We start from the raw sequence: 25,811 nt of genomic DNA, 5'->3' as shown, positions 1-25,811 counted from the left end.
CCGAGGCAACTATCATCCTTGCATTTAGCAAGTAACCATGGACATAAACAATTCATGTTTCAAATTATTCTGAAAATGCAGTTCAGCAAGTTTTTTATAATGTTTACCAAAGATGTTCTCAAAGGGTTTCCCAGATATGGATTATTTCTGGTCCCAGATTAAAAGAATAATTCAGTGAAGACCTCCATTTAAACAACTTTAAGCCTAGCACTAGGCTTAATCCATTCAATTCAAGTTCCAAATAATGTCAGTGTGTTTATTGTAAGGCAGATTAATATGCATGCTAGGTTGAACCCACCCGAGAGATGCATAAAGTTTTATCTACGAATTCCTTAAAAACTTTTTTGCTTTATAGTCGCACAAATGTTGACCATGAAAGCTTTTTGTAGTGACCTATGCTGCCTTCACCTACCTACAAAGTCCAGAGCACACAGTACATGTTGGTATAGGCTACAGCACATAGCTGCTACAGTTATATTACACCACTGATTTGGGTATAATCGCTATCATGAGACTATGTAACAAGAGCATATGATCTGTTGATAAAACTCACTGTTATGAAGATAGATTGGTTCCAGTGTGTTCATGAAATGCTGGGTTTATCCATCTTCTGGGCCGTGCCTACAGTGGAGTTCAGAAGATTTCCTTGTGAGGGAGCTGGTGGTGAAGATCTCTGTTAAAAACCCAAAGGACAACATTATATTTTTGATATTAAAAGAAACTCTGGACTTCTGTGGAGTGTGCAGCTGATCTCATTACTGTCTAAAAATTGAGAACAAAAGCAAAGAAGCGCTGAATTATTCAAAAGATACAGAGTATTAGAGTAACAGGTGTGTAGCATGCTAGCAGAAAAGGCAAGAAAAATACGTAGGTTTTGATGTATAATTTGTGTTAATTACGGCAAAATTGAGCGTTTGTTGAGACGTGAAGAAGAGATTGAGAAAGCGACAATGCCTGGCGCGTTTGGCGGTCGGTAGCAACGCTAAGAAGCAATATTGAGGTATTTTGAGACGTTGGTAAAAAGGCAGAGAGAGCCCGTCTATAGGCTCGCCTGTAGGCTTCTAAGCAAGCGTAGCAGGTGAATTTCAGAGCCAGGGATATCTTTTTTTTTTTTTTTTTTTTTTTTTTTTGTTGTTGTTTCTCCAATTTGCCTGATCCCCAACATGTGGTTCGCGTGGGATTCGAACCACTGCCCCCTGTCCTCAATCTCTGCCATAGGGCCTGTCACTTTCCCACGAGCCACTTGGGCGGCCAATCGAATGGCAGCAATTCTGATATATTTATCTTCTATATTTTTTTGTGTGTTTACTTTTTGTTTCACTGGATATTTGCTTCATACAATGTTTGAAACCTCTTACACTTCCTCCGACACTATCACAGACTGTTTTCCATCTTCAAAGTTCTCAACTATCAAGTCTGCTTAATAAGAAACTTTGTCAACCACTGCAAGTATCAAGTGTTTTCAATTTGATTTCACTGTTTATTATGTGCCTTTTTGGTTTTGGTTGTGTTAAGGTTAATATTAATTATGTTAGTGGCTTTTTACTCATTCATTTGATTATTTAATATTAACTGTTTCATTTAATCTTTGTTTCTATTGGGTTTTATTAATGTTTCTAGCAAAAGTCAAGGAATGTAAATGTTATGCCAATCAGCCCTATTCTGATTATTACCTCATTTGTTGGACCGTCATTTTTTCCGGGACATTCTGGCTACAAAAGCTGCCAGTAATTGAATGTAAATATGAACTTTTGAATTTAAAAAAACATGTATTGTATTATACAGCTCTTCTGTGCTTTTTCAATAGGAGACTGTAATCAAGCTCATTCAAAAATGTATTTTGACAACAGGTTTACATTATATTGTGTTTTTATTTCAGTGTAATTATTGTACAGAAAACAACAGTTCACTGCTACCCCCATTTGCCATTTGCGAGAAAACGGCAACTCCTGCGATAATGACGGTGGCATTTTGTGAAAGGCAAGAAAAATACGTAGGTTTTGATGTATAATTTGTGTTAATTACGGCAAAATTGAGCGTTTGTTGAGACGTGAAGAAGAGATTGAGAAAGCGACAATGCCTGGCGTGTTTGGCGGTCGGTAGCAACGCTAAGAAGCAATATTGAGGTATTTTGAGACGTTGGTAAAAAGGCAGAGAGAGCCCGTCTATAGGCTCGCCTGTAGGCTTCTAAGCAAGCGTAGCAGGTGAATTTCAGAGCCAGGGATATCTTTTTTTTTTTTTTTTTTTTTTTGTTGTTTCTCCAATTTGCCTGATCCCCAACATGTGGTTCGCGTGGGATTCGAACCACTGCCCTCTGTCCTCGATCTCTGCCATAGGGCCTGTCACTTTCCCACGAGCCACTTGGGCGGCCAATCGAATGGCAGCAATTCTGATATATTTATCTTTTATTGTTTGGGGGCAAAAGTGCTATATTTAAAGTGCACACCTGCGCACAGCCGCACCCCCAATTTCGCCTTTTTTCATTAGCTGGACACCAGGCCTTATCTAGTCAGCCCTTCCAACCACATCCCTAGCAATGTGTGCCTACTTCAAGCGGCATACATGGTGTAACGCTCACAATCTTGTGCTGTCGCTGTAGTCTTAGTGACGTCACACCTATGCGCCACTGCCCTCTGTGGGGAACGGGAGAAACGTGCTTGCACCTCAACCTATGGACTCAGACGGACTTTCAATCATCATCTTCCTCACTCAAGGTAACCTTATGGCTTGTAGGAACACTGCACATGTATCATAAGACCCTAGCCGTTCAACCGGCCCTTGTAAGGTTGCTGAAGACAGTGAACACTGTGGAATTCCCAGTATCACTGTAGTCCTGGCTTTTTCCACTGGACCCAAACTACAGCAGGTCCCCAAAGTCAAACGATCTCTGCAGGCTCACTGAGAGTTGAAAAACTGTCTAAATTCTTTCATCTGTAATAAAATGATCAGTGTGGCTGCTCTAGCAGGTGTAAAAATGAAGTTTAACATCCAGGCATCCATGAAAAAAGAATTTCTGAAATGTAAAGGAGTTAGAAGTTAGCAGAGAGTTAGCTCGCTAGTTTCCATCTAAATATAATATACCAGGTTCTGACTGAGGGATTTCTGAAACAAATTAAAAGGCACAGCTCTGCTGTCACTTCCGATATACATGAAGACAGGAAAGTAAGCAGCAGTCATGTTTGTAGGGTTACTGAAGTTTGGCTAGCTGGTATATAGTGATGTGCTATGTGATCGCTAGCGAAACAGCTATGTTAGCATAACAATAACACAGTGATGAACAGGAACGTTTTTCCACTGGATAAGAGCTAACATAAGGGTTCCCGATGGTTAGGGACAAACTTAAAGGCCGGATACACACAGGGTGGAGTTACTTTGTTGTGTTTGTGTGTGTTTTTAAGTAGTTTCAAACTTTGTGATCCACAAAAGGTAACAGTAAAAGATGAACATTTTTAAGCATAATGTTGTTACCAAACTACATCAATGGCCCAAAAACAGACCATAGAAAAAAACGTGGCTATGTGAAAAAATGATGACAACTGGTCCTAATTCAGGCTAATTGTTTTTTTGTTTTTTTTTAATTTTGTTTTGTTTCTTTCAGACATCCCTCCACACACACAGGCTGTGCTGGCTCACAGAAAGAGTGGGTCATCAACATTATCAGGCAGCTGGTGATCATAGCAAGCCTCACCAGACAGCTTCAGTCCATATCAGATGTACAGGATGGAGTTAAGGCTCTTCAAGGACATCTGATTTCTAAGTTTGCTTTTTACCACACTCATCTGGGCCAAAAGTAGAGGAAACTGCTGTATCTTCTGCAGCTGGAATTCAAAACAAGCATTTGAACTCGGACACAGCCTGCAGAGGTAATTAGTCTGGGTTTGTTTGGTTTTTCTTTTTCTTGCTTTTCCCACTTTTCTAGCTTGTTGTGCCCCTTTTCTTTCAGGATCTGCAGTTTCCTCCCTGTCCAGTAGAGGTCTCTCTCAGAGAAAGAACAGCTTGGGGAAGCCTCACCAGGTCAAAATGACTCACATACCAGGATTGGCCAGATTGGGGGGGAAAAAAAGAAGTCACACAGTCCCACCGTTACAGATGATGACGATTCGAGATCAGACACACCGCCACCACCTCTCCTTATCCACACTCAGGTCAGAAGTGGAATGCTCTTTTGCTGTTTGTTAGTTACGGATGGAGTAACCCAAAGGAAATACACACAACACAGTGAATGTGAATAAGTCACTCCAAGTGTGAAAAGGTGATAGTCAGAGTGAGACTACACATGAATTATTCAAGGAAACGCAGACTCAGTGAGAGAGTAACCATAATTCAGTGTCACTGGGGGATATAACTTGAAGATGATGTGTCTTCATTTATGATTCATTTTGAAGAGTGATGAATGTGGAAGTAAATGAGACTTTCTGATCCCTCCACAGACTCTGCTTTGTCTTTCTACTGAGAGTTGACAACAAATCCACAAAGGTCAGTGAATAGTTTTAAGTTTGGGGTTTATTTTCACGTACTACTCAATCTGATTGGCATAGTGTTTTGTTTTGGGTATTTTTGGGCATCAGTTTTTATTTCTGTTTTATCACCTCCCAGTGCTCTGCATCCCAGTGAGGCCAACTCCTGCACTGTGTCGTGGCTGTGTGAGCAGGCAGCTCAGCGTTACTACCAGAAATGTGGCCTCCTGCCTCGTCTCTGTCTGCAGAAAGAAGGCGCCCTGCTCTCCCCGCAGGACCAGCTGCTGGCCGTCCTGCAGACAAATGAAGAGGTGAGGTCACACTGAGGAGAGCCAGAAGTGACCAAACTTGGACCACAGACAATTTAAGAGATGCTGAAGACTACCATGATTGGTTTATGAAGTCTGATCTCGAGTCTTTAAGACAAATGTTGTCACCGTTGCTATCTTGGGTTTAAAAAAAAAGAAAAGAAACAGTGACAAGAGGACGGCTCTGACTATGAAACAGCTTGCATGTCAGCCAGTGAGCATACTCCTTTTCTTAGGCACAGTATGACCAAATTCATATAATAGACTTCCTCATAGACACAGAGGTCTTTTTGAAATCACTGATAGAAGGAATGGAGGTTCTAGGTCCTTCCACAATGACTTCATTTTTCTTACCCAGATGAGGCGTGCAGGTTTCAGACTGTATGATTCTGGTAAGAAGGTGAAGGGCTGACTATGTTAACAAGCTGCCTGAGAAACTACAATCTGAGAAACTATAAAGATTAGAACCATTTCTGTACCAGACTGGATGCTGACTGGCTTTTGGAGCCAGCTTCCAGGGGGACATTGAAGGAATCACAGTTTTTGGGATTGAATCCTTGGCGACACTTTCCAGCACCAGTGCAGGATAACTGATGGGTTTGTGTTGCAGGTTCTGGCTGAAGTTTGCTCGTGGGATCTCCCTCCTCTCCCTGAGCGATACAAGAAGGCCTGTCAAAGTCTGGCAGTGGGTGAGCAACACAGAACAAACGCACTATAAAACGCACACATGTGCATTTTTGTATTCTTTTATGAAGTACCGTCTCTTTCTGCCTGTAGATGAGAACAAGCGTGTCTCCCGGCTATGTGAGGTTCAGGACCGGGGTTCCTCCGTGTCAGTGTGTGGCCTGGGTTTGGCCGCCTCTTCCCTCGGCCCGCTCCTCCGTGCCCTAAAACTTCAGGCCAGCCTCACCGAGCTGCGAATTTCTGGCAACCGTATGTCTGACGACCTTCTCCCTGAGTCTGCAGCTGCTGGACATTTCCGCCAACTGCATTACAGGGGACGGGCTGGAGAAGGCTGTTAATGCTTTAAAGGGACAGAGTGCACCTGCATTCCCGGTAAGGGCCTCAGCTCGCCAATATTGGCAGCTCCAGGTTGACCTTCTAGCCTGTATTTGAACTACCTGTGGTCTTAATAAGGCCCTTAGATCATAATAACAAGCTAACCTGATTGGTATCAATGATATCTGTCAAAGAGAATTGGCTCTCGTGATCATTTGCTTTTTCTGCTTGTTTCCACTCAAAGTGCCTGGAGGAGCTGGACCTCAGTATGAACCCACTGGGGGACGGCGTGTCTGAGTCTCTGTCCTGTCTGCTGTCCTGCTGCCCCGTGCTAGCCAAGCTGTCTCTGCAGGCCTGCGGCCTCACTGCTCGTTTCCTTCAGCAGCGTCGACTGCTGCTAGCCGGCGCGCTCACAGGTGACTCTCTAACAAGCAGCTGACTGAAGCCTTAAGCTTGACTGAACTCCCACCCATAAGCAAAACTGCAACTACACTGACTTATATCTTCTGAACTTTCAGATACAGACCATTTGAAAGCAGTGTGCCTGTCCCACAATCCCCTGGGCTCCAGGGGCTGGTTTGAGCTGGTTTTAAAGACTCTGCCCCTCCACTGCCTCACACACGTGGACCTGTCGGCTGTCTGCAGAGGGCCTGCTGATTACCCGGCACTGGAACACCTCGCCAAAGTCCTGTCACAGGTGTGCACGCAAAAAGCATGCAATGTCATTTATTGTCTAAAGATATAACTGTGCAATCAGGTTAAGACTTTTGTCTTTTTGCAGGACGAGTGCTCTCTGACCCACCTGAGCCTGGCTGCAAATGGGCTGACAGACAGCAGTGTAGCTACCTTGGCGAGGTTTGTGTGTGAGGGCGTCATTTCTACGGCTCAGTTATTACTTATGCTGTTAGGGCTTTGCCTTTGTTTAAATTGTCACTCTTTACTGGCATGTTGGACTTTTTATTATTATTTCACAGGTGCCTCTCGTCGTGTCCCACGCTGGTGAGTCTGAATCTGTCAGGAAATCCGTCTGTTACATCAGCGGGACTTCACAACATCCTGGCGTCTGTCAGAGAGGCCCGTCGACCACTGACACTTCTAAACCTCGAAGGTGTGCATATGTCTGAACTTGGAGATACTCCATGGACTTCCTTTTTGTTCCCCTAAAGCTATTCTTAGATTCACCGTTTCACACTAATTCACAATTTGGATTTCTTTGATGTTTTTATCACCTGTGCAAAGTTGTACTTGGCAACAGTTTGTTTCTTGCTATGAGTCTGTTTCCTTTTGACACATTTCTAAGTTTGAACATTTAGTATGTATGCACAGAGGTGTTCCCTGATGAGTACACACACAGACATTACAATATAGAAGTGTGGTTTAAAGATTAAAAAAAAAAAAACTGATTAGTTGTGAATTAATTTTCCATTTTATGGAGCAGAAAACATTGCTGGATGCTAGCTAATAGGCTACATTTGGATGTCAAATATTTATAGGGGGGAAAATGGAAATTATGGATATGAAATAAAATGTCTCTTTGTTGCTTAACCTGCAGGTCGTCAGGTCTCTGGCCCCTGGGAGAGTGAAGACCTGGACAGTTTGTCAGAGCTGGTCCAGGATATCCGTCTTTGCTCTCAGGCCCTCAACAAGCTGGACCGACAGACCTTGAAGCAGAGCTGGGACAGGACTCAGTCACACGGACACTTTCTCGACCGAAACTCCAAGTGCCTCCTCTCCGCCACCTCCACTTGAGGGTGGCAGGTGTGACGATGTTGACAGAACTTTGCTTCTGATGTCTACTCTTTATCACTGACGGTGGATTTTCAGCAAGTGGTCATTTCTATAAACATTTTGTTTAATGAGGCTACACCAAAAACAAACAAGATCAAACCAAAATAAAGTGACATGGTGTCCGCCAACAATCTGTTGATAGCTTGTGTTTTATGCATGTTTGTCTGCCTTATTTATACATGTAAAGCTCTGTATCTGTATAAAGAGTTTGTGTTAGTGTGTGAGAGGTTTTGTGTCACAATGGTCCTGTTTTGTAGGATTTCGTTTAAAAAACAAACACAATTAAAGTAACCGATGATGCTACACGTTGACATCGTTCTTTCACTGTAAGAATCAGCAGGCTATGGTGAATAATCACAGCGACTTTCAGGTCTCTGAAGAAATCTATCTAGGAGCTATGACAGTGTAAAGACACCCTGCAAATTTAAATGTGCAGCGACATTTGAATGAGGTGCGTACCAGTAGAGGGAGCCAACGCACCACGAATGGTGCACAGCCACAGATGAGCTTTGTGGAATTTATATGTGACATGCAGGAGTGTCCGCAAAGAAATGTGGATAAGTTGTAAATCAAAAGCTAAAGAGCTCATTCTTGCACTGTTTTGATCAGAATGTTCAAGTGTTGATAATTTGTAATTAAAAAGTGAATAGCGAAAGATATTAGATACTGCCACTGGCTAGATTTCAACCCGGGTCTCCCGCTCCCAAAGCCCGTTCTCTACTCCGCGGCCTGCCCTATAATATATTTCAAGAGTTTAGCACAACTAAATGGCTGAGAGGTGAAAACTGCCGTTTCTTCGTGTTACAAAATGTTCTGTAACTCCAAAAGTACAGCGGCTGTCGACATCATTCTTTCACTGTAACAATCGGCAGGCTTTAATATAAAAAAACCAAAACAATCAAGGCGATTTTCAGGTCTGTAAAGAAAAATAGGTCTAGGAGATATGACAAGTTGAAAAGTCCTCCCATTACAGAATTTCAGCTGTCACTTTTCACTCGAGTCTCCATAGACTTTGAATGTGAACTTTTCTGACTTTGTGTTGCTTGGAGGCCATTTGCGAGAAAACGGCAACTTCTACGATAATGACGGTAGCATTTTGTGAAAGGCAAGAAAAATACGTAGGTTTTGATGTATAATTTGTGTTAATTACGGCAAAAGTGAGCGTTTGTTGAGACGTGAAGAAGAGATTGAGAAAGCGACAATGCCTGGCTTGCTTGGCGGTCGGTAGCAACGCTAAGAAGCAATATTGAGGTATTTTGAGACGTTGGTAAAAAGGCAGAGAGAGCCCGTCTATAGGCTTCTAAGCAAGCGTAGCAGGTGAATTTCAGAGCCAGGGATATCTTTTTTTTTTTTTTTTTTTGTTGTTTCTCCAATTTGCCTGATCCCCAACATGTGGTTCGCGTGGGATTCGAACCACTGCCCTCTGTCCTCAATCTCTGCCATAGGGCCTGTCACTTTCCCACGAGCCACTTGGGCGGCCAATCGAATGGCAGCAATTCTGATATATTTATCTTCTACTTTCTTTTGGTGGACGCTACTTTTTCTTTCGCTGATTGTGCCACCTCTGTGTCACATTGTATATTTGCTTCATACAATCTTTACATGGCCATTTCTTTTGAAAATCCACACTTTGCTTTATTATGCTTTCTATTTGCTTTCAACCCAAAAACAAAACAAGCCTCATCTACACCCACCATCTCGGATGGCGGATTGACAGAACGAAAAACACTGGAGAAGAAGGAGGAGAGAGGACGGATGGCAGCGGCGTCTGCTGGCAAACTTGGTTGGAGCACTGCCAAAAATTCAAACCTGGTTGGCAGTCCACCCGTGGTGGCGGTTGAGCACGACTGTTCCGTGAGTGGGTCAGCTGTGGGCAGCTGGGAAGACTATGTTGATTTTGACAAAGAGGAGGAAATGCCTCTGGAGCAAGTGCAAGGTGAGCAGAGGAGGGAAAAGCGTAAAAGAGGTGGGAGCATGATTCTTTAGAAGCTAGAGAGGGAACGAGAATATTTGTTGTTCTGAGATTCAATGAAAGAACACAAGTCCTTATTAAAAAATTGAGTCCGTTTGTGTTGACAGCTGAACTTAACAGTAAAGTGGGAGATATAGCTTCTGCTAAAGTACTCTCAGATGGTAATCTTCTTGTGCAATGTGTGAATGAAGAGCAGCTCAAAAAGGCTTTGAACTTAAAACAATTGGGGAAGTTTAAAGTAGAAAATGCTGGGCAAGTGGGTGCACAGACGGGGGGTGGATGCAAGGGGGTAATTTCTGGGGTGCCCATTAGTGTGAAAATGGATGATCTGAAAAGCAAAATCAAAGGAGGAAATGTGATTTCTGTGGTCAGAATGAAAGCAACAAAAGAAGGACTTAAGGTAGACAGTGAGAGTGTCCTGATACACTTTGAAGAAGCAAATCTGCCAAGGAAAGTGTTTTTGGGTTTCATTAGTTATCCAGTACGAGCCTATGTTCCAAAACCTCTGAGGTGCTTTAACTGTCAAAGCACCTAGCGAAAAACTGTAAGGAAAAGAGGAGATGTGCTCGGTGTGGTGGAGATCACGAATATGGGAAATGTGGAGATGGAGTTCAACCAAAGTGTTGTAGTTGTGGTGGGAGTCACAGTGTTGCGTATGCTGGATGTGAGAGGATGAAACAAGAAAATCATATTCAAAAAGTGAGGGTGGAGAAGAAGATCTCCTATGCTGAAGCAGTGAGGGTGATGAGAGTGAGTGAACAGGTCAACGTTAACCCAGGACAGGGTGCATCTCAGGATCAAGGAGTTACCCGGCTCAACACGAATACTATGGTTATTGATAAGATGGCATTGGTTACATTCATTGCAGGAGTGATAAACACCACAGCTGATGTGAGATCTAAGCAGGAGAAAATTCGGCTCATTGTTAAGGCGGCGATTAACCACTTGGGGTTAGTAGGACTGACATGGGAAGAAGTGAGGGACAACCTCAATTATCAGTCAAGTCAGGAAACATGATGTTCTTTTATGTAATCATGGTACTTATTCTTCAATGGAATGCAAGGAGTCTGTTGGTCAATGGCCAGGAGTTGAAGCATTTCATCAAACTCCTTGATGTTAAACCGGATGTCATTTGTGTAGAAATCATTTGTGGCTTAAATCTTCTTTGGATTTTGTGTTGTATGGGTACAAGATAATAAGAAATGACAGGGACCGTGGTGGAGGGGGAGGGTGTGCAACGTTTGTCAAACAAGACATTCCATATAGACTCCTGGGTAAAGGCAATGATTTGGAGTATATTGCTATTGAGGTTTGGGACAGGAATGAACCAAATGTTATTGTGAATTTCTACAATCCTTGTGCCAGATTGGAGCTGCCGCGTCTTCGTTCGATTGAAGGAAGTGACTGTCGTAGAGTTATTTGGTGTGGGGATTTTAATGCCCATAGCAGAGTGTGGGGAGGCACACGCACGGATAAAAATGGTAAGGTAATTGAGGAATTGATGGATACATGCAATCTGGTGTGCCTGAATGATGGTAGGGGGACCCGATGTAATGTTGTTAATGGAACAGAGTCAGTTTTGGATTTAACTCTAGTCTCAACTGTCCTTGCAGGAATAAGTCAGTGGACCATCAGAACAGACACTACCATAGGCAGTGACCACTACCCTGTTTTCTGTGATGTTGGAGGGCAGATACGGGTGTCTCTAAGAGAGGTGCATCAGAAGTGGAGTTTTCATAGGGCTGACTGGACAAAATTCCAAAAACTATGTGAGGACACAATTGGCAAGGTTGATGAGTCTGGTAGCGTTGAACAAATGAATAATCAGTTTATTGAAGTGCTTATGGTAGCCGCCAAGGCCTCAATCCCGACCAGTAAAGGCATGGAGAGTAGGACTTTGGTGCCATGGTGGACAGAGGAATGTCGAATTGCTGTGAAGGAAAGGAACAAGGCATTTAAATTTCTCCAAAGAACCCTTAACACACAAGCTCTGATTGCATACAAAAAAGCAGTGGCAGTGGTCAGGAGAACAGTGAGACAAGCTAAGCGGAGCAGTTGGAGGTTGTTCTGTTCTAAAATAGGAAGAACCACTCCAGTGGGGGAGGTCTGGGGCATGGTCAGAAGAATGGGAGGTGACCGGCGGGAATGGGATTACCCAGTTCTATCTTCGGGCCAACAGAACTTTGTAACAGCTCAGGAAAAAGTGGAGGTTATGGTGAAAACTTTTGCTAAGATTCATAGCTCTGATAACATCTCAGTGTTGGGAAAGGACAGAATGTGCCAAACTAAAACACGATATTCGGAGGATGTTATTGTGCCATTAAGAAAACCCGGGAAGGATCCATCTAAACCAGATAGCTACAGACCAATCGCTCTTACATCAAATGTGTGCAAGTTAATGGAACGTATGATAATGGCAAGACTGTCCTTTGAACTGGAAAGAAAAGGGGCTTTAGCCAATTACCAAAGTGGTTTCAGGACAGCTCGGAACACAACTGATGCTATTATTAGACTTGAGAATGTTGTTAGGAAAGCGCAGGCCAATAAAGAATCTGTTTTGGCAGTGTTTTTTGACATAGAAAAGGCATATGATATGTTGTGGAGGGATGGGCTTTTAATCAAGTTGCATAAGTTGGGTATTGGTGGCAGGACATTTAATTGGATCCAAGACTTTTTATCTGGTAGGAAGATCCAAGTGCGAATTGGGTCTACAATTTCTAGTCAGTGCACGGTTGAGAATGGGACGCCACAGGGCAGTGCGATTAGTCCCCTGCTTTTTGTTATAATGATCAGTGATGTTTTTTCTGATGTTCCTGAGGGTATTAGGAGGTCTTTGTTTGCTGATGATGGTGTGTTATGGAAAAAAGGAAGAAATATTGAGCACCTAGTGGGCAAGGTTCAGGAGGCTGTGAATATGGTGGTCGAGTGGGGATTTGACTGGGGATTCAGGTTTTCGGTGGAAAAAACAAAAATGATGTTCTTTACCAAAAGAACAGTAAGTGAGACTTTGACATTGAAACTGTATGACGAGGAAATTGGGAAAGTGAGCTCTTTTAAGTACTTAGGTGTTGTGTTTGATTCAAGACTGACATGGAGGGAGCATATTGACCGGATTGAAACCAAATGTAAAAAAGTTGTTAATGTTATGAGGTGTGTAGCTGGGAGGGGTTGGGGAGCAAGCTCTTCTGCTTTGAAAAGACTTTACCAGGCATTGATTAGATCTGTCTTCGATTATGGGTGTGTGGCATATGGTTCAGCAGCTCGTTCTGTGTTGAGACGTTTGGATGTTTTGCAATCGGAAGCCCTTAGAGTGTGCTGTGGAGCTTTTAAAACATCTCCAGTCAGTGCCCTACAGGTGGAGATGGGAGAAATGCCCCTGGATCTTAGGAGGAAGCAAGTATCAGTGAATTACTGGGTTCATCTTGGTGGTCATGGTGACGCACATCCTACAAAGGAGGTACTTTTGGAGTGCTGGGAGTATGGAAAAAGTCAGAAGGATCATTTTGGAAAGGTGGGGAATCAGTGGGCTAAGGAGTGTCATGTGTATGAACTTAAAATATGTCCTGCAGTTGTGTTCCCTGTGGTTCCTCCATGGTTATTGGAGACCCCTCCTGTGGACTGGTACTTGCTGGATCTGAAGAGGAAATTGAAAGGAAAAGTCGATCTTGTTTCAGCATTTCATTTTCACAGCTCGAATGAATACCCTGGGTATGTTCATGTGTTCACGGATGGTGCTAAAAGTCCAGATACTGGGATTACAGGGTTTGGAATAGTAGTTCCATCCAAAAATATTGAAATAAACAGACGCACTTCGGATGGCCTTTCAGTGTACACGGTTGAAATGGTAGCAATTTTGGTAGCATTGAAATGGATAGAGTGTTCAAAACTCAGGCAGGTAGTAGTATGTTCTGACTCAGCAGCTGTTCTTTCAAGTCTACAGTCGTTTTGTTCGAAGACAAGGCAGGGTATGCTGTTTACTATTCTGGAGACTATAAGCAGAATAAGGTGTTGTGGTGGCAATATTCACTTTCTTTGGGTGCCAGCTCATGTAGGAATCAGTGGAAATGAAAAGGTGATAGGTTGGCAAAAGGAGCATTGACTAAACATAGGACCGAGATGGAAATTAAAAGCAGTGGATCTGAAGCAAAAGGTATTGTTTGGAGGCAGGTTGTTCAGGAGTGGCAGGAGCGGTGGGATTCAGGGAATAAGGGCAGGCACTTGTATCATTTTAAGAAGGAGGTGGCAGGGTGTAGGTTGTATGGGGGTAATAGGAGAGAAGAGGTGGTCATTACCAGGCTTAGACTGGGACATTGTGCGTTAAATAAAACACTACAGATGATAGGAGAACATGAGACGGGGCTTTGTGGGGTGTGCCAGGAGGAGGAGGAGACGGTAGAGCATGTAATACTGCGGTGCAAGGGTTATGATGTGGAGAGAAAAGTTCTGCAGAATAGATTGAGGGAGCGGGGAATCGGGGAATTTAATCTGAAGAGTGTGTTGGAGGGTAGTAGGGCACAGGTGAGGGAATTGGTGGGGTTTTTGAAGGCTATAGGTGTGTATGAAAGAGTGTGAGGTTGTTGTTGTTTTTTTCTTTCTGATACAGATTGTAAGCTCACGGTCTGACCCATACTCCGGAACAGTAGGAGGCGGTAATGCTCCTTTTACGTTGGTTGCCAACCGCCGTTAAAAACAAAGAAGAAGAAGAAGAAGAAGCGGAGAACGTCTCTTTCTGTGTCCGTAAAGGTACGCTTAGTCTTGCTGCTTTTTCTTATGCTGCGTGGTTCCCAACCGGCCGACTTCACCCACAGTCTGAATCTTAACCACTGTTTCCTCAGGTGAAGTTCTTGGACTGTTGGGCCCCAACGGAGCAGGAAAGAGCACCATCATGCACATGTTGGCAGGTGACACTGACCCCACTGCAGGCCAGGTACAGTAGGATGATACTGAAGCATTCCTCTGTCTGTTTGTTTAATCATTTCAGTCATGTAACTCATGGAACACTTTTTTTCTTTTTGGTGTTTTATTTATGCTGTTTTTGTCAGCTGAACCGCGGTTACAGTTTGGAGGTGAAACTTAGAGAAGAGCTGACGGGGCTCCAGCAGGTGGCGCTGTTGCATAAGGAGAGCCTACGAATATTCCCTCACGCTGCTCGGCAGGAGAGGTGAGCCCTGACCTGTCTGTGTCTGTGTGCAGTTCAGGGATGTCAGACTCGTTTTACAGTCATTTTGATCTTAAATGAGTTGGATTGGTAAAAATCCTTCTCCTGTCATTGTGAAGAAGTTTAACTGCACATTTAATCCTTGTGCAGTTTCAAGCGTGTGTCAGTGTTTCTACATGATAAAGAAATGCTGCTGTAGTTAATGAAAGGCATCTGTGTGGACACAATAGAAAAACATAAATATCTCCAGAGAAGGAAAAAGCTGCAACTCTTCAGTCATTTAATTGTTCATTACTTGAATGGATGGACTTTGGTGTAGTATGAATGGAAGTGGGAAAGGTGTTTTTCAGTAGGACAAGCTGTGAAATTCTTTAAAAGACAGTCCAAAATTTATTTACGTTTACTAAACGTGTCCACTGGGCTGGATTGTATATTTTTGATCATAAAGCCAGCGAGCACCGATGGCGGTTGGAGAGAGTACCAGATGGGAGTGTGGTCACATAACTCCACAGCAGCTCGTCCAGCTGTGAAACCTTAAGTGTTTTCTTCCTGTAGATGGCTCCAGTTGATTAACACCGGTCTTTCTTCCATTTCAACTACACAGTGATGGACACTTAATGAGTGCCAACAGCACACTGTAAAGGAAAGCAGTGAACCTTATAAAACCGAGAAAGCAAAAATCAAATCCAGAGTAAGAGTTTTGTCCTGACTGAAAGACAGAATTGTGCTTGAATATGATTAATGGAACAGCCCAGTTTCAGCTGTTCACAAAAACTGTGACAAACATTAGAATGGTCCATAATCGTACCAAAGCAGCACATCTCTGAACCACACCTCCTCACGTATTGGCACTGACGAGTATCTTTGGTTTATTAGTGTCGGTAGCACGTGCAGAAATTGCTCTGTCGTTGATGTGATCCTGTGAAGTGAACGCCTATCTACTAACATGCCTAAAGAGACATGGTACAGCTCTTTAAACCTTTAAAAAAACCCCTAACATCGTGTTTGCTTTTTATTCTTCTGAAGCTGAAGAAAAAAGTCCCTTCTCCTCATCTTACACCAGCATCCTCATCTTAACGTCCCGACCTTCGTTCTCCATAGTTTTTCAGCATGCACGCTCACAAAGAGGAGGCTGGATATTTTCAGAAGTGGTAGCCGGATTCTTTGGGGCGAGCGATGAGCGTCGCCCGGCAGCAGGATGCAGGAATATAGTGTAGAATATGCACACCAGTACATGTAGCACTCCGCCCTCATCTCATGACACTAGAGAGACGAACGACCTCCGAGGTGGCGCGATACGTTGGATCCAGACGGGGCTCGTTTAGGCGTTCTTTTCGTAACAGATGTTGAATGTACGCTTGGCCTCCGGCGAGAGGAGGGTTCGTAACTCAGTGACCGCTCCGTGGAGCTCCTGTCGTCACTCGTGTTTCACGTTGGTGCCCCTTTGGATCATGCAGCTGTGTTTTGTTAACTCTGTCTAGCTTATTTGATGTGTGTATATTGTGCTGTTTATAGTGTTTGTGAGTGTATTCTAGCACAGGGGTGTCAAACTCATTTTAGATTCTGGGTCCAGTTTTTCCTGATGCTGTTCCTTACAAACGTGTAAAGAAAGCAGATTGTTGCCTTTTTATTTGGTATAAAGAAGTTTAAACTCTTAAAGAAATCAGTCTGTAAAATAACAAAGTACCAGCTGATCATTGCCTGGACTTTGATCTGTAATGAAAACAGAAACTTTTAGTTAATTCCCAGAATTTTACTTTGTTTCTTCTTCTTCTTTTTGTACAGTGGGAAAATATGCACATTTTCCCAGGATTCGTCCTGGATCAGAATGGGATTTTTAGGTGGTGACGATGCATGTAAGCACAATTACTCCACATACACTAAAGGCAATAGTCTGTGCTACCTTACTTAACAAATCTCTCTTTCCTTGTTATTTCAGTCATTTCATGAAAAGGGGGGGAGGGATTTAAGATATGTTCTTTTTTTAGGGAAAGTGGTGCCAAATTGTTTTATATTTAGGAAAAACCATCCTTACTTTATAGGCATAGTTTAGTTTGGGGGGGCAGAACTAGTTTTAGGAAGAAGGCGGTAAAGCGACCTCTGGCTCAGATGAACTGGACGAGTCAGACTCTACTTTCTTAAGCACAAAACACAGTCCAAGCTGTAAAGCTTCTTTTAATCTTAACATTATGTTTGACACCCCTGATCTAGTAGATTTGTACTAGGGAGTAACGTTGTTGGTGCAATACCTATCAGCAAACCGACAAATTGTAATTCTTTCATGACGTTCAGGTGTGAGGATTTTGGGTTAAAGGGAATTTAAGACACTTTTTATGATGTTTGTTTTATTTCTTTAGTGATCATAAATGCAGCCAGGAGTTATTACCTTTTCTTGGATTTCTTCTAATTTTCAGAAAACAGCCAGCAACATTTATTCCAGCATTTATTCTATTTCCTGTCCTGAGCCCGGTCGTGTGTGTGACTCTGTTTTTGAGGTGTCAGGGATAAGTTACCTTCATGTGTTTATGCAGTAGATGCCATTCATCTGTAAGGCGCTTTTTACTGGAGGTGAGTAGGAGCTCAGTGTCAGAGCTGTGTTTGTAAAGATGTATTACATACAAGAAACATTGAAATAGACCTTTGGTGGAGGAAATGAGTGGGATTTCTGCTATTGTGTCCTTATTAAATGTGAAAACTGAAGCCCTGTGGGTATGTTTGTGCACACATGTAGCCTTTAGTCTGCAGACTGAGTAGAAACACTGGCTCTGCTTTAAGTTAAATGTGTGTGCTGAGTATCGACAGGTGGGCCTCTCTGGACTGTCCCATATACACTAATGTATAGAAACTCATTTTATATTCGTTTTCCCAAGTGCAATGAAGAGTTTGTTTGCATGTGTGTGTTGTGTCTCAGTAACATGTAGCCATCCTGAAACATCTGCTGTCCCAGCCCTGCCTCCAGACCGCAGAGCATTTACTTCAAAACGGTTCACACGTTAGCCTGACCTCTGTATACAGTTACTGCTGACTTTATGGGCTCGGTCATTCATTTTGGGTCATGCTGTCATACAGTCTTGGTCATACCATGTTTCAGAGTGAGGGATCATCTGTGAGATCATCACAGTTTGACTCGCCCCTCTCGTCACATGACGGCCACAGTAAAAGAAACACTAGTCCTGAGGCTTCAGAGCTCTTCAGAAACGGCGGATAATGTTGCCTCAAGTGGCTACTAGAGGAAGTGCACTTTCCAAAGCTTCTATGTTTTCGTCATTTTTCAGCCATGGAGGTCGCTCTTAACTCTTTCCCCCATAAAGACGATATATGAAGACCTCCCCTGCACCCTTAATGACACATTTTGACACCTCAATATGTGTCAATAAGGATGCATTTTGATGACCATTACAATAGGAGGGTTGCTGGATAGGAAGAGGCCACCCTCAGCAACCTCCGCTGCACACCCAGTCGTTTTGTTCTATGAGCAGGTCTGAAATATGACAGAAACCGCTCAGCTCAGAAAAAGAGCTGCAAAAGTTTCTCCTAGTAAGCTTTCAATGGGTAAAGCATTAAATAATTGTTTTAATAATATTCACTGAATTCATGTTAACCGTTTGCTTGCTTGTTTTCTTGCAGTACGGCAACTCTGGAGGACCACTAGTCAATCTGGTAAGTGAAGGAGAAAAAATGAGATGAGCTGTATCCGTATAATTTTAATTAAGAATGATATCTGTGAAGCAGAAACAGAGCTCTGCATTTACTTGGAACACATCCACGTGTTGCAAAATGGAGAAATACATAACCTGATATAAATAAAGACCAAGAAGCATGAAGTCCTTATTAGGAAAGGTAAATAAGGAGTTTAGGTAACGCTTGGCGCAGGGTCCCGGTCCACAGCTGACTCTGATTAGAAGCTTGTTTTCAGTCAGCCACAGAAAAAAAGAGGCGTCAGATTGACTGTTTCACAAGCTTCATGTGGGACTCTGGCTTTTACTGAGAAACGCTGGCAAATTAAAGTTTGTTCCTGTGTGTGTGCTGCAGGATGGGGAGGTGATCGGCATCAACACTCTGAAGGTCACAGCAGGAATCTCCTTTGCCATCCCCTCGGACAAGATCAGACAGTTCCTGTCACGCGACAGACAAGCTAAAGGTTTGTAGCAGTGTTATCACAGAGCTGATGTCAGAGAGACGGAGCAGACGAGGCCAAAGAGAGCAAGACAACAAGTCTCACATGCTCGAACACTCACACAAAGCTGTGCGTTTAAAAAATGGATCCAGCCATTTCCCCTCATAATTTACAAAAAGTAGACAAATGTCTCTTTAAGTTATAGAGAAAGACCCGTGCAGTTTAAAAAGCAATGAAAGCTCAACGCAGATGAAGAGAAATTCCTAACTGCTGTGAACATGCAGTAACATTAAGTCAGAATATTAGGAATATTGAGGTCATTCCTTATGAAATCAAAATAAACGTTCACACCTGAAATCAGATTTTTTAAAACTACATTTTCAGCTCAGATTTACAAGGAAACACTTCTTTATGAACTAAAGTTGTTTTGTCATGTGATATAAGGGTTAAGGTTTCTCTCAGTTATCAGCTGCAGTAATCATTCATTACTTCTAAATTGAAGTTTATTTAAATGGCATCAAATCACAGCAGTCGCCTCAAAGAGGTTAAAGCCGTGGTTAAAGTTCCGTCATCATTTGGTGAGAGCGTGTGGACGTCCATGTGCCTGCGTGTTTTTTGTGGCTGCTCAAGCTTGTCCGTGAAGAATTTTCATTACAATGCACAAGCACGCACAACACGCCCCCACGAGCAAGCATTAGCTGACAGTGGGAAGGACAAACTCCCTTTTAACAGGAAGAAAGTAGAACCAGGCTCAGTATTTAAGAGGCGAGAGGGAAGAGAAAATAAAAAGGAGAGTATCGGGAACCACAGCTAGAGGATGAGCCTGGGATTAAATGTGGGTAAAAAGGAGACCTTTCATATGTTATAACTTATTTTGACGCCCACCTATCTCAGGTGGAGATGAGAGCCCTGAAAGTTTTCTCCAGTAAATGCTGAGAGAGCATCAACACTTATTGTTATCACTCTAAGAGACAAATTTTTTGCAATTTAGCTTTTAAATTACAAACAAAACCCAGATTTTGTCTCTTTAGATTGAAATACCTCAACTGGATCTGAAATTGACTTGAGTACAGTTTTGAAATAAAGCTTAAAATCTGTTTTTCCAGCCCAAAAAGTTTCATGTGGGTATCTGTGGATTTTAGCTGCTTCGCCGGTTAAATAAATCTCGGGTTTATTTTCCCTCTTGATGAAGTTCGTTTTTTTCGGTAATCATGCTCGGGTGCAGACCAAAACAACTGCACTGAGACCCTTTCAACTAAACTAAACTCCAGAGTGGTTCGCTCATGGCAGACCGTGATCTGACCAAACTGTCAGATGTACGCAGCAGATTTGAGCTAACCCAAAACACAGCACCTTTATTTCTCTCACCCCAGACTGATTTAGCCAATAAGAAGACTGATGGTGGTTTTCAGTGATGCATTTTTCGGTTGCTTCTAGTTTTTCTCTTTGAAATGAAACCAAATCAAGAGAAAAAGCCACACATTTACACACTCATGAACTGATTCTGACCAGAGTAAACAAGCTCCAGGCTATATGTGCCACATCCACCTGCAGTACTCGTACCTGTACCTGAAACTCTGAGATGTTTGCATGGCTACGTTAAGTTACTGTGCTGTAGCTAAAACTCAAAGACAGATTTCAAAGCTGCCTGTTAAACATTTCACACTTCACTGTAGACTCATTGATTTTAAAACTAGATAAACGTGATAAAAGAGGATGATGATGTTGACCATGACATGGACATCATGGGTATTTTTGTTATGTTCTGCAGGTAAAACACCACAGAAGAAGAAATACATCGGCGTCAGAATGATGAGTCTCACTTCATTGTACGTCCCAGCTTCCCTCACCTCTACTTCTGACATCCACAGAAAAATCATCTAAACTGCATTTAAACAGGATTAAATAGTAAGATTATTTAATGTGTCGATTTCTGTGAGAGCAGCCTGGAAAATCTAAATCCTGACTCAGTGTGTTGTTGAAGCTCCCTGGATCCCTAAAATGGATGTTTCTCAATCCTGACTTTCATACATAATCAGGGCGGTGATCATATCGACAGGGTGATAATAATTTTAAACATGCCCTCCGGTACTTTTAAAATGAACTGCCATCACATTTATGCTTTTCAAGTTTCACCCTCCATCCAAGTACCAATTTTTCTACATTTCACAACACTGCGCAAGAAGCCAAGATAATAGGTAACCTCCTCGAGTGATCATCAGTCAGCTTTATTCATGTCAAACCTATCGTGTGGTAATGCACTTTCAAGCCTGCTGCAAGTGAAAACATGCTGCTGCTGCACATTGGGACACAATTGGCTGATGTATATCAGTCCTTACATGTTGGAGCTTCCTTAAATAAAACAGCCAGAAAAAAACACAAAAGCTGAAATTTATCAATAGTCATAAAAGGCTGAGTGCAAAAATCCAACCAGCACACTTGAGAGTGTAACAGAAGCTTTGAGAAAGGGAAGGGATACAGGGCCACTTTGTTGGGGACACCTGCTTAACTCCTTAATGCAAATATATAGTCAGCCAATCGCGTAACAGCAGCTCAGTGCATTTAGGTGTTTGCACATGGTCAATATGTCCTGCTCAAACTGAGCATTACAATGGGGAAGAAAGGTGATTTCAGAGACCTTGATCATGGCGTGGATGATGGTCTGAATAGTTCGGATCGTCACAACCATCTCCATGTTTACAGAGAATGGTCTGAAAAACGGACGATGTCCATCCCTGTGTTACCACAGTGTACCATCTTCTGATGGTTGCTTCCAGCAGGAGAAAGCACCTTGTCACAAAGACTCGAACGGCCACCACAGCCACCTAAACTTAATCCTGTAGTAGATCCTCATGATTTGGTGGAACGCAAGATTCACATCATGGATGTGCAGCTGCAGTAGCTAAATGATGCTGTCATGTCAATAGGGACCAAAATCTCTGAGTAATGTTTTCAGCACCTTGATGAAGCTTTGGCACAAAGAGCGGTTCTGAAGGCAAAAAGGAGTGCTAGCAAAGTGCAGCTAATAAACGGCACCCAGGTGAGAGCAGGAGGTCAGTAACATCAGGGGAAACAATCAAGGAATCAGTGACTCACTGGGATATAATCCAATCAGAACAAGGCCCCAAACCCCCAAAGGATCACTCAAAAAGAATGAAAAGAAGAATCAAAACTCATAATTACCCATAAACTCAAATACAACCATACTGATTTTAAGTATTAAAAGGACTTGGTGTGAAGTAACAGCTCTGAACACACAACAATTAGAAAACACCTCCCAGGTTTGACACCATTTCTTGTGAAAGACATTTTCAGAGGGATTAATGCTCTCAATATGGCTCCAGTGTGGAATATGCTGTTTTAGTGATAATGCAGTGTGAAGCACAGATGCCTACTCTCAAATCATTCTGACTGCTGTGAATCAGGACTGGCAACACAATGTTATTATGACTGAGAAGATAAAAGGCTACACAACATTTCTGCTGATTTGGAGCACCATTTAACCTGCTGGAGACACCAAATGTCCTGATCAGCATAATGAGAAAAATGCTGCATGTGTCATATTGCAGCGTCTTCATCATATTTGGGGCAGTTAATCACTTTTATTTGTGCTTACAAACCACAGAATACTTGACGGAGCCTTGGGCACTTCAGAATAAAATACTCTTGCTTTCTGACAGGCCTTAATTATGCTGACAGTCAGCGTGGTTCAGGCACCACAGACATTTAAATCTGGGCCTGTCATTTCAGACATTTTGCTCCAGAATGGTGGTGAACACAGTGACTGCGTGATGCAGGTCATAGTTCATCGCCATCAGCTTTGTTGAAGATGCAGCTTCTCAGAGTTTGCCCTGTCACTTCTAATCTGAGTGAAGTTTTAGAGCCCAGAATGCATCAGAATGACGTGCTGAAAACCTTCGGTGCAGAAGCTCATGTTCTCACTGGTTTTCTCCTCTTTTCTCAGGCCGGCTAAAGAGCTGTAGGAGCGCCAGTCAGACTTCCCAGATGTCACTTCTGGGGCGTATGTCATTGAAGTCATCAGCAGAACTCCAGCTGAGGCGTGAGTGTTTCATTTCATCCTCTTATTTCCATTTTATTTTAGTGTTCACTGTCTACTAAGTTCACATCGGGGTATAAGAGTTCAGGATATGGACAGGACAGTTCTCTATCCAGAGAGTTTTTTTATTTCCAAGGCACAAGTGGCACATTTGGCATTGGCGGGGTTCTCGTATGTTAAAGCAGGTACAAGAGTGCACGCTGGGTGGTTACAAACATGCTTCTGCAGACTATACTCTGTCTGTGGAGCGGTTTTTGCTACTCAAGCGTGTTGAAAGCAAACCGCAGCGGCCCACCTGAGGAAACAGCAGGCAGAGTTTGTTTTCTTGTTGTCTGCTTGGTTTATGCAGAACATAGATGGCACTCAGGAGGAGCTGCGGGGTATGGAAAGTTCACCTCTGATTTTAAAGCTGCTGTTTTGCTTTTGGAAACATCCTGGAAGCTGGCAGCAAAAACAGAAAAACGAGTGTTTCCCACCCAGAGCGTCCAGCTCGCTCTGGCAGGGAGGAGAAACTGCTTCAGTCATAGCTGCGCAGATCTGGGTTTGTCTTTGGCATCGCTTCAGCTCTGAAAGTAGAGCCTCTGTGTTAAAGGACTATAAGAGGTGGCTTTGGGTTCGTTTCACTGAACAGCTGGGAAGCACTCTGTCCTAAATGTGTTTTACCAAAAAGTAATCACTTCTTTGTCTTTACTTTTTTGTATTTCCTGGTGCTTCTCAGTCTAACCAAAGATGCCTGACGTCCCACATTTTCAGGGGGGCAGTAAAGTATTCCCAGTATTGCCAGCTAAGAGATATAATCTCTGAAGACTCTGTCCTTGGGCCTCGTCCCAGCTGTACATGGCTAAAACATGTCACTTTGCAGGCATGTCGTGTGTCCGAACCACCACAACTAGCCTCCTTTTGGTGTGGAGGACTAGGTGCTCTACTGTCAGCTCCTCGCAAATTAGTGAGCTCCCCACCTTTTCTCTAGGCTGACTTCAGACCCCTTTAGAGGATTTAGAGCAGGGGTGGGCACCGAGGGCCGGTGTCCCTGCAGGTTTTACATGTGTCCTTGAACCAACACAGCTGATTTAAATGGCTAAATTATCTCCTAAACATGTCCTGATGTTCTCCAGAGGCCTGGTAACGAACTAATCATGTGATTCAGGTGTGTTGACCCAAGGTGAGATCTAAAACCTGCAGGGACACCGGCCCTCGGGGCCTGGAATTGCCCACCCCTGATTTAGAGGAAGCTCATTTCCACTACTTATGTCAGTCTCATATTTTCAGTCACTACCACAGCTAATAACCTCTATGAGAGCAGAAACACAGATACACGCTTTCAGTGTCATTTCCATCTATACATTTTTATTCTTGGACTCTACTACAGCAGCTTTGTGTGATTTGCAGTACAAAATAATCCTTCTTTGTATTACACTGGATCTTGTGCAGCACTTCAGTTCATCCTCTCCCTGGAATAAGGAGGTGTGTGTCAGGAATACCTTTTTATTCTTGGTAGTCCAGAATAACTCGTCTTTTCTTTTCATTTTTTGTAAAAGCCGGCCTGAAGGAGAGTGATGTCATCATCAGCATCAACGGCGAATGAATCCCCTCTGCCAGCGACGTCAGCGCTGCCATAAAGCGGGACGAAACGCTTCGAATGGTGGTGAGGCGAGGCAACGAGGATGTCATCCTCACCATCATCCCCGAGGAGGTCGACCCTTGACCTCTCAGTTGACTGAGCTACCATTCAACGCACCATCTTAACCGCTCACGCGATCTCGAGCTGGCTCTCAGTGTTTTTCAGCCAATCATGGACACTTAAAAAAAGAACAAATATGTTAGGGTGTGTCTGGGGCCACACCTAGAATTTGTAATTATTATTCTTCCATTTTTATAGCGCTGACACACCTTCGTAGGTTCGTCACTCTGGGATCTGATGCTTCACCCCTGTCATTGTACGGCTCATATTAGCTCTCATCTTTCCTCTTTTCCATCCTCACAGACCTTTTATATCCTACTAACACCATCTGTCGCCACAAAGAGGTTACTGCAGGTTTCCGTAGTATCACTGTGTACTGTATGTTCTCCATGGGATATTTTTAAGTGGTTTTTTTTCTGTACATGTTTGATGACGTTTTCAAAAAAGGGAATAAAATTATTTTTTAAAAAAAAGCCTCTTTATTAATAATCATGATGCCCCCGAAAAACACTAATAATTTATCCAAGTATTTTTTTCCTATATTTATATTTTCCTATATTTTCCCAACATTTGTGCAAATATTCACTACAAATGGTGCATCGACAGAAACCGCTGACCTTCTTAGTCTCGGCCAGTCTAAATAAGAACACCAGGCTTTGAAATTTGTGTAACATTTTTGCTTTTCTCACATTTTAACTGTTCCTGAACTCCAAGGATCCGTGCTGGAGTCCCCGAATATTCCTCTTAGTTTCTCTTACATAAGTCATCATGATGAATTTTCATCACTTCCTTGTCATAACAGGAAACTTTTCGAGCTTTACTTTGTTATCTTTACAAACCAATAGGAGCTGACTTTTCCTAACATGACAAATGATATTTTTTATAACAAGAGTTTCATTCCTGCACTGAGCTCTGACTCACCTGGAGAAGCCTGGAAGCACTGTGAGAATTATGTTCTTTGATTTCTCCAGTGCTTTCAACACCATCCAGCCACGACTTCTGAGGGACAAGCTGGAGCTATCGGGAGTGGACCACCACATGTCCCAGTGGATACTGGACTACCTCACAGAACGTCCACAGTATGTGAGGTCACAGGGCTGTCTCTGACACGCTGGTCTGCAGTACGGGGGCCCCACAGGGAACTGTGTTGGCACCGTTCCTCTTCACCCTCTACACTGCAGACTTCTCCATCAACTCCCCACGCTGCCACCTACAGAAGTTCTCTGACGACTCTGCCATAGTTGGCCTCATCACAGGTGAGGACGACTCAGAGT

The 25,811-nt window shown here is 43.0% G+C and overlaps 1 protein-coding gene and 1 pseudogene across 1 annotated transcript; both read left to right on the top strand.

Moving 5' to 3' along the window:
• The first annotated feature begins 4,092 nt into the window (after window positions 1-4,092).
• Window positions 4,093-7,568, top strand: LOC134633014 (tonsoku-like protein; annotated as a pseudogene).
• A 10,708-nt stretch (window positions 7,569-18,276) lies between these two features.
• LOC134633012 (serine protease HTRA1B-like) lies at window positions 18,277-20,707 on the top strand. Its single transcript, XM_063481878.1, has 3 exons — window positions 18,277-18,342; window positions 18,715-18,823; window positions 20,571-20,707. Exons 1-3 carry the CDS (start codon window positions 18,277-18,279, stop codon window positions 20,681-20,683), a joined length of 288 nt encoding a protein of 95 aa, XP_063337948.1. The 3' UTR covers window positions 20,684-20,707.
• The last annotated feature ends 5,104 nt before the right edge of the window (window positions 20,708-25,811 follow it).

The sequence above is a fragment of the Pelmatolapia mariae genome, linkage group LG8 (assembly GCF_036321145.2).
Source record: "Pelmatolapia mariae isolate MD_Pm_ZW linkage group LG8, Pm_UMD_F_2, whole genome shotgun sequence".
Classification (NCBI taxonomy): domain Eukaryota; kingdom Metazoa; phylum Chordata; class Actinopteri; order Cichliformes; family Cichlidae; genus Pelmatolapia; species Pelmatolapia mariae.
Note: the sequence above shows the minus strand (reverse complement) of the source record. Positions and strands in the feature narration are given on the sequence as shown.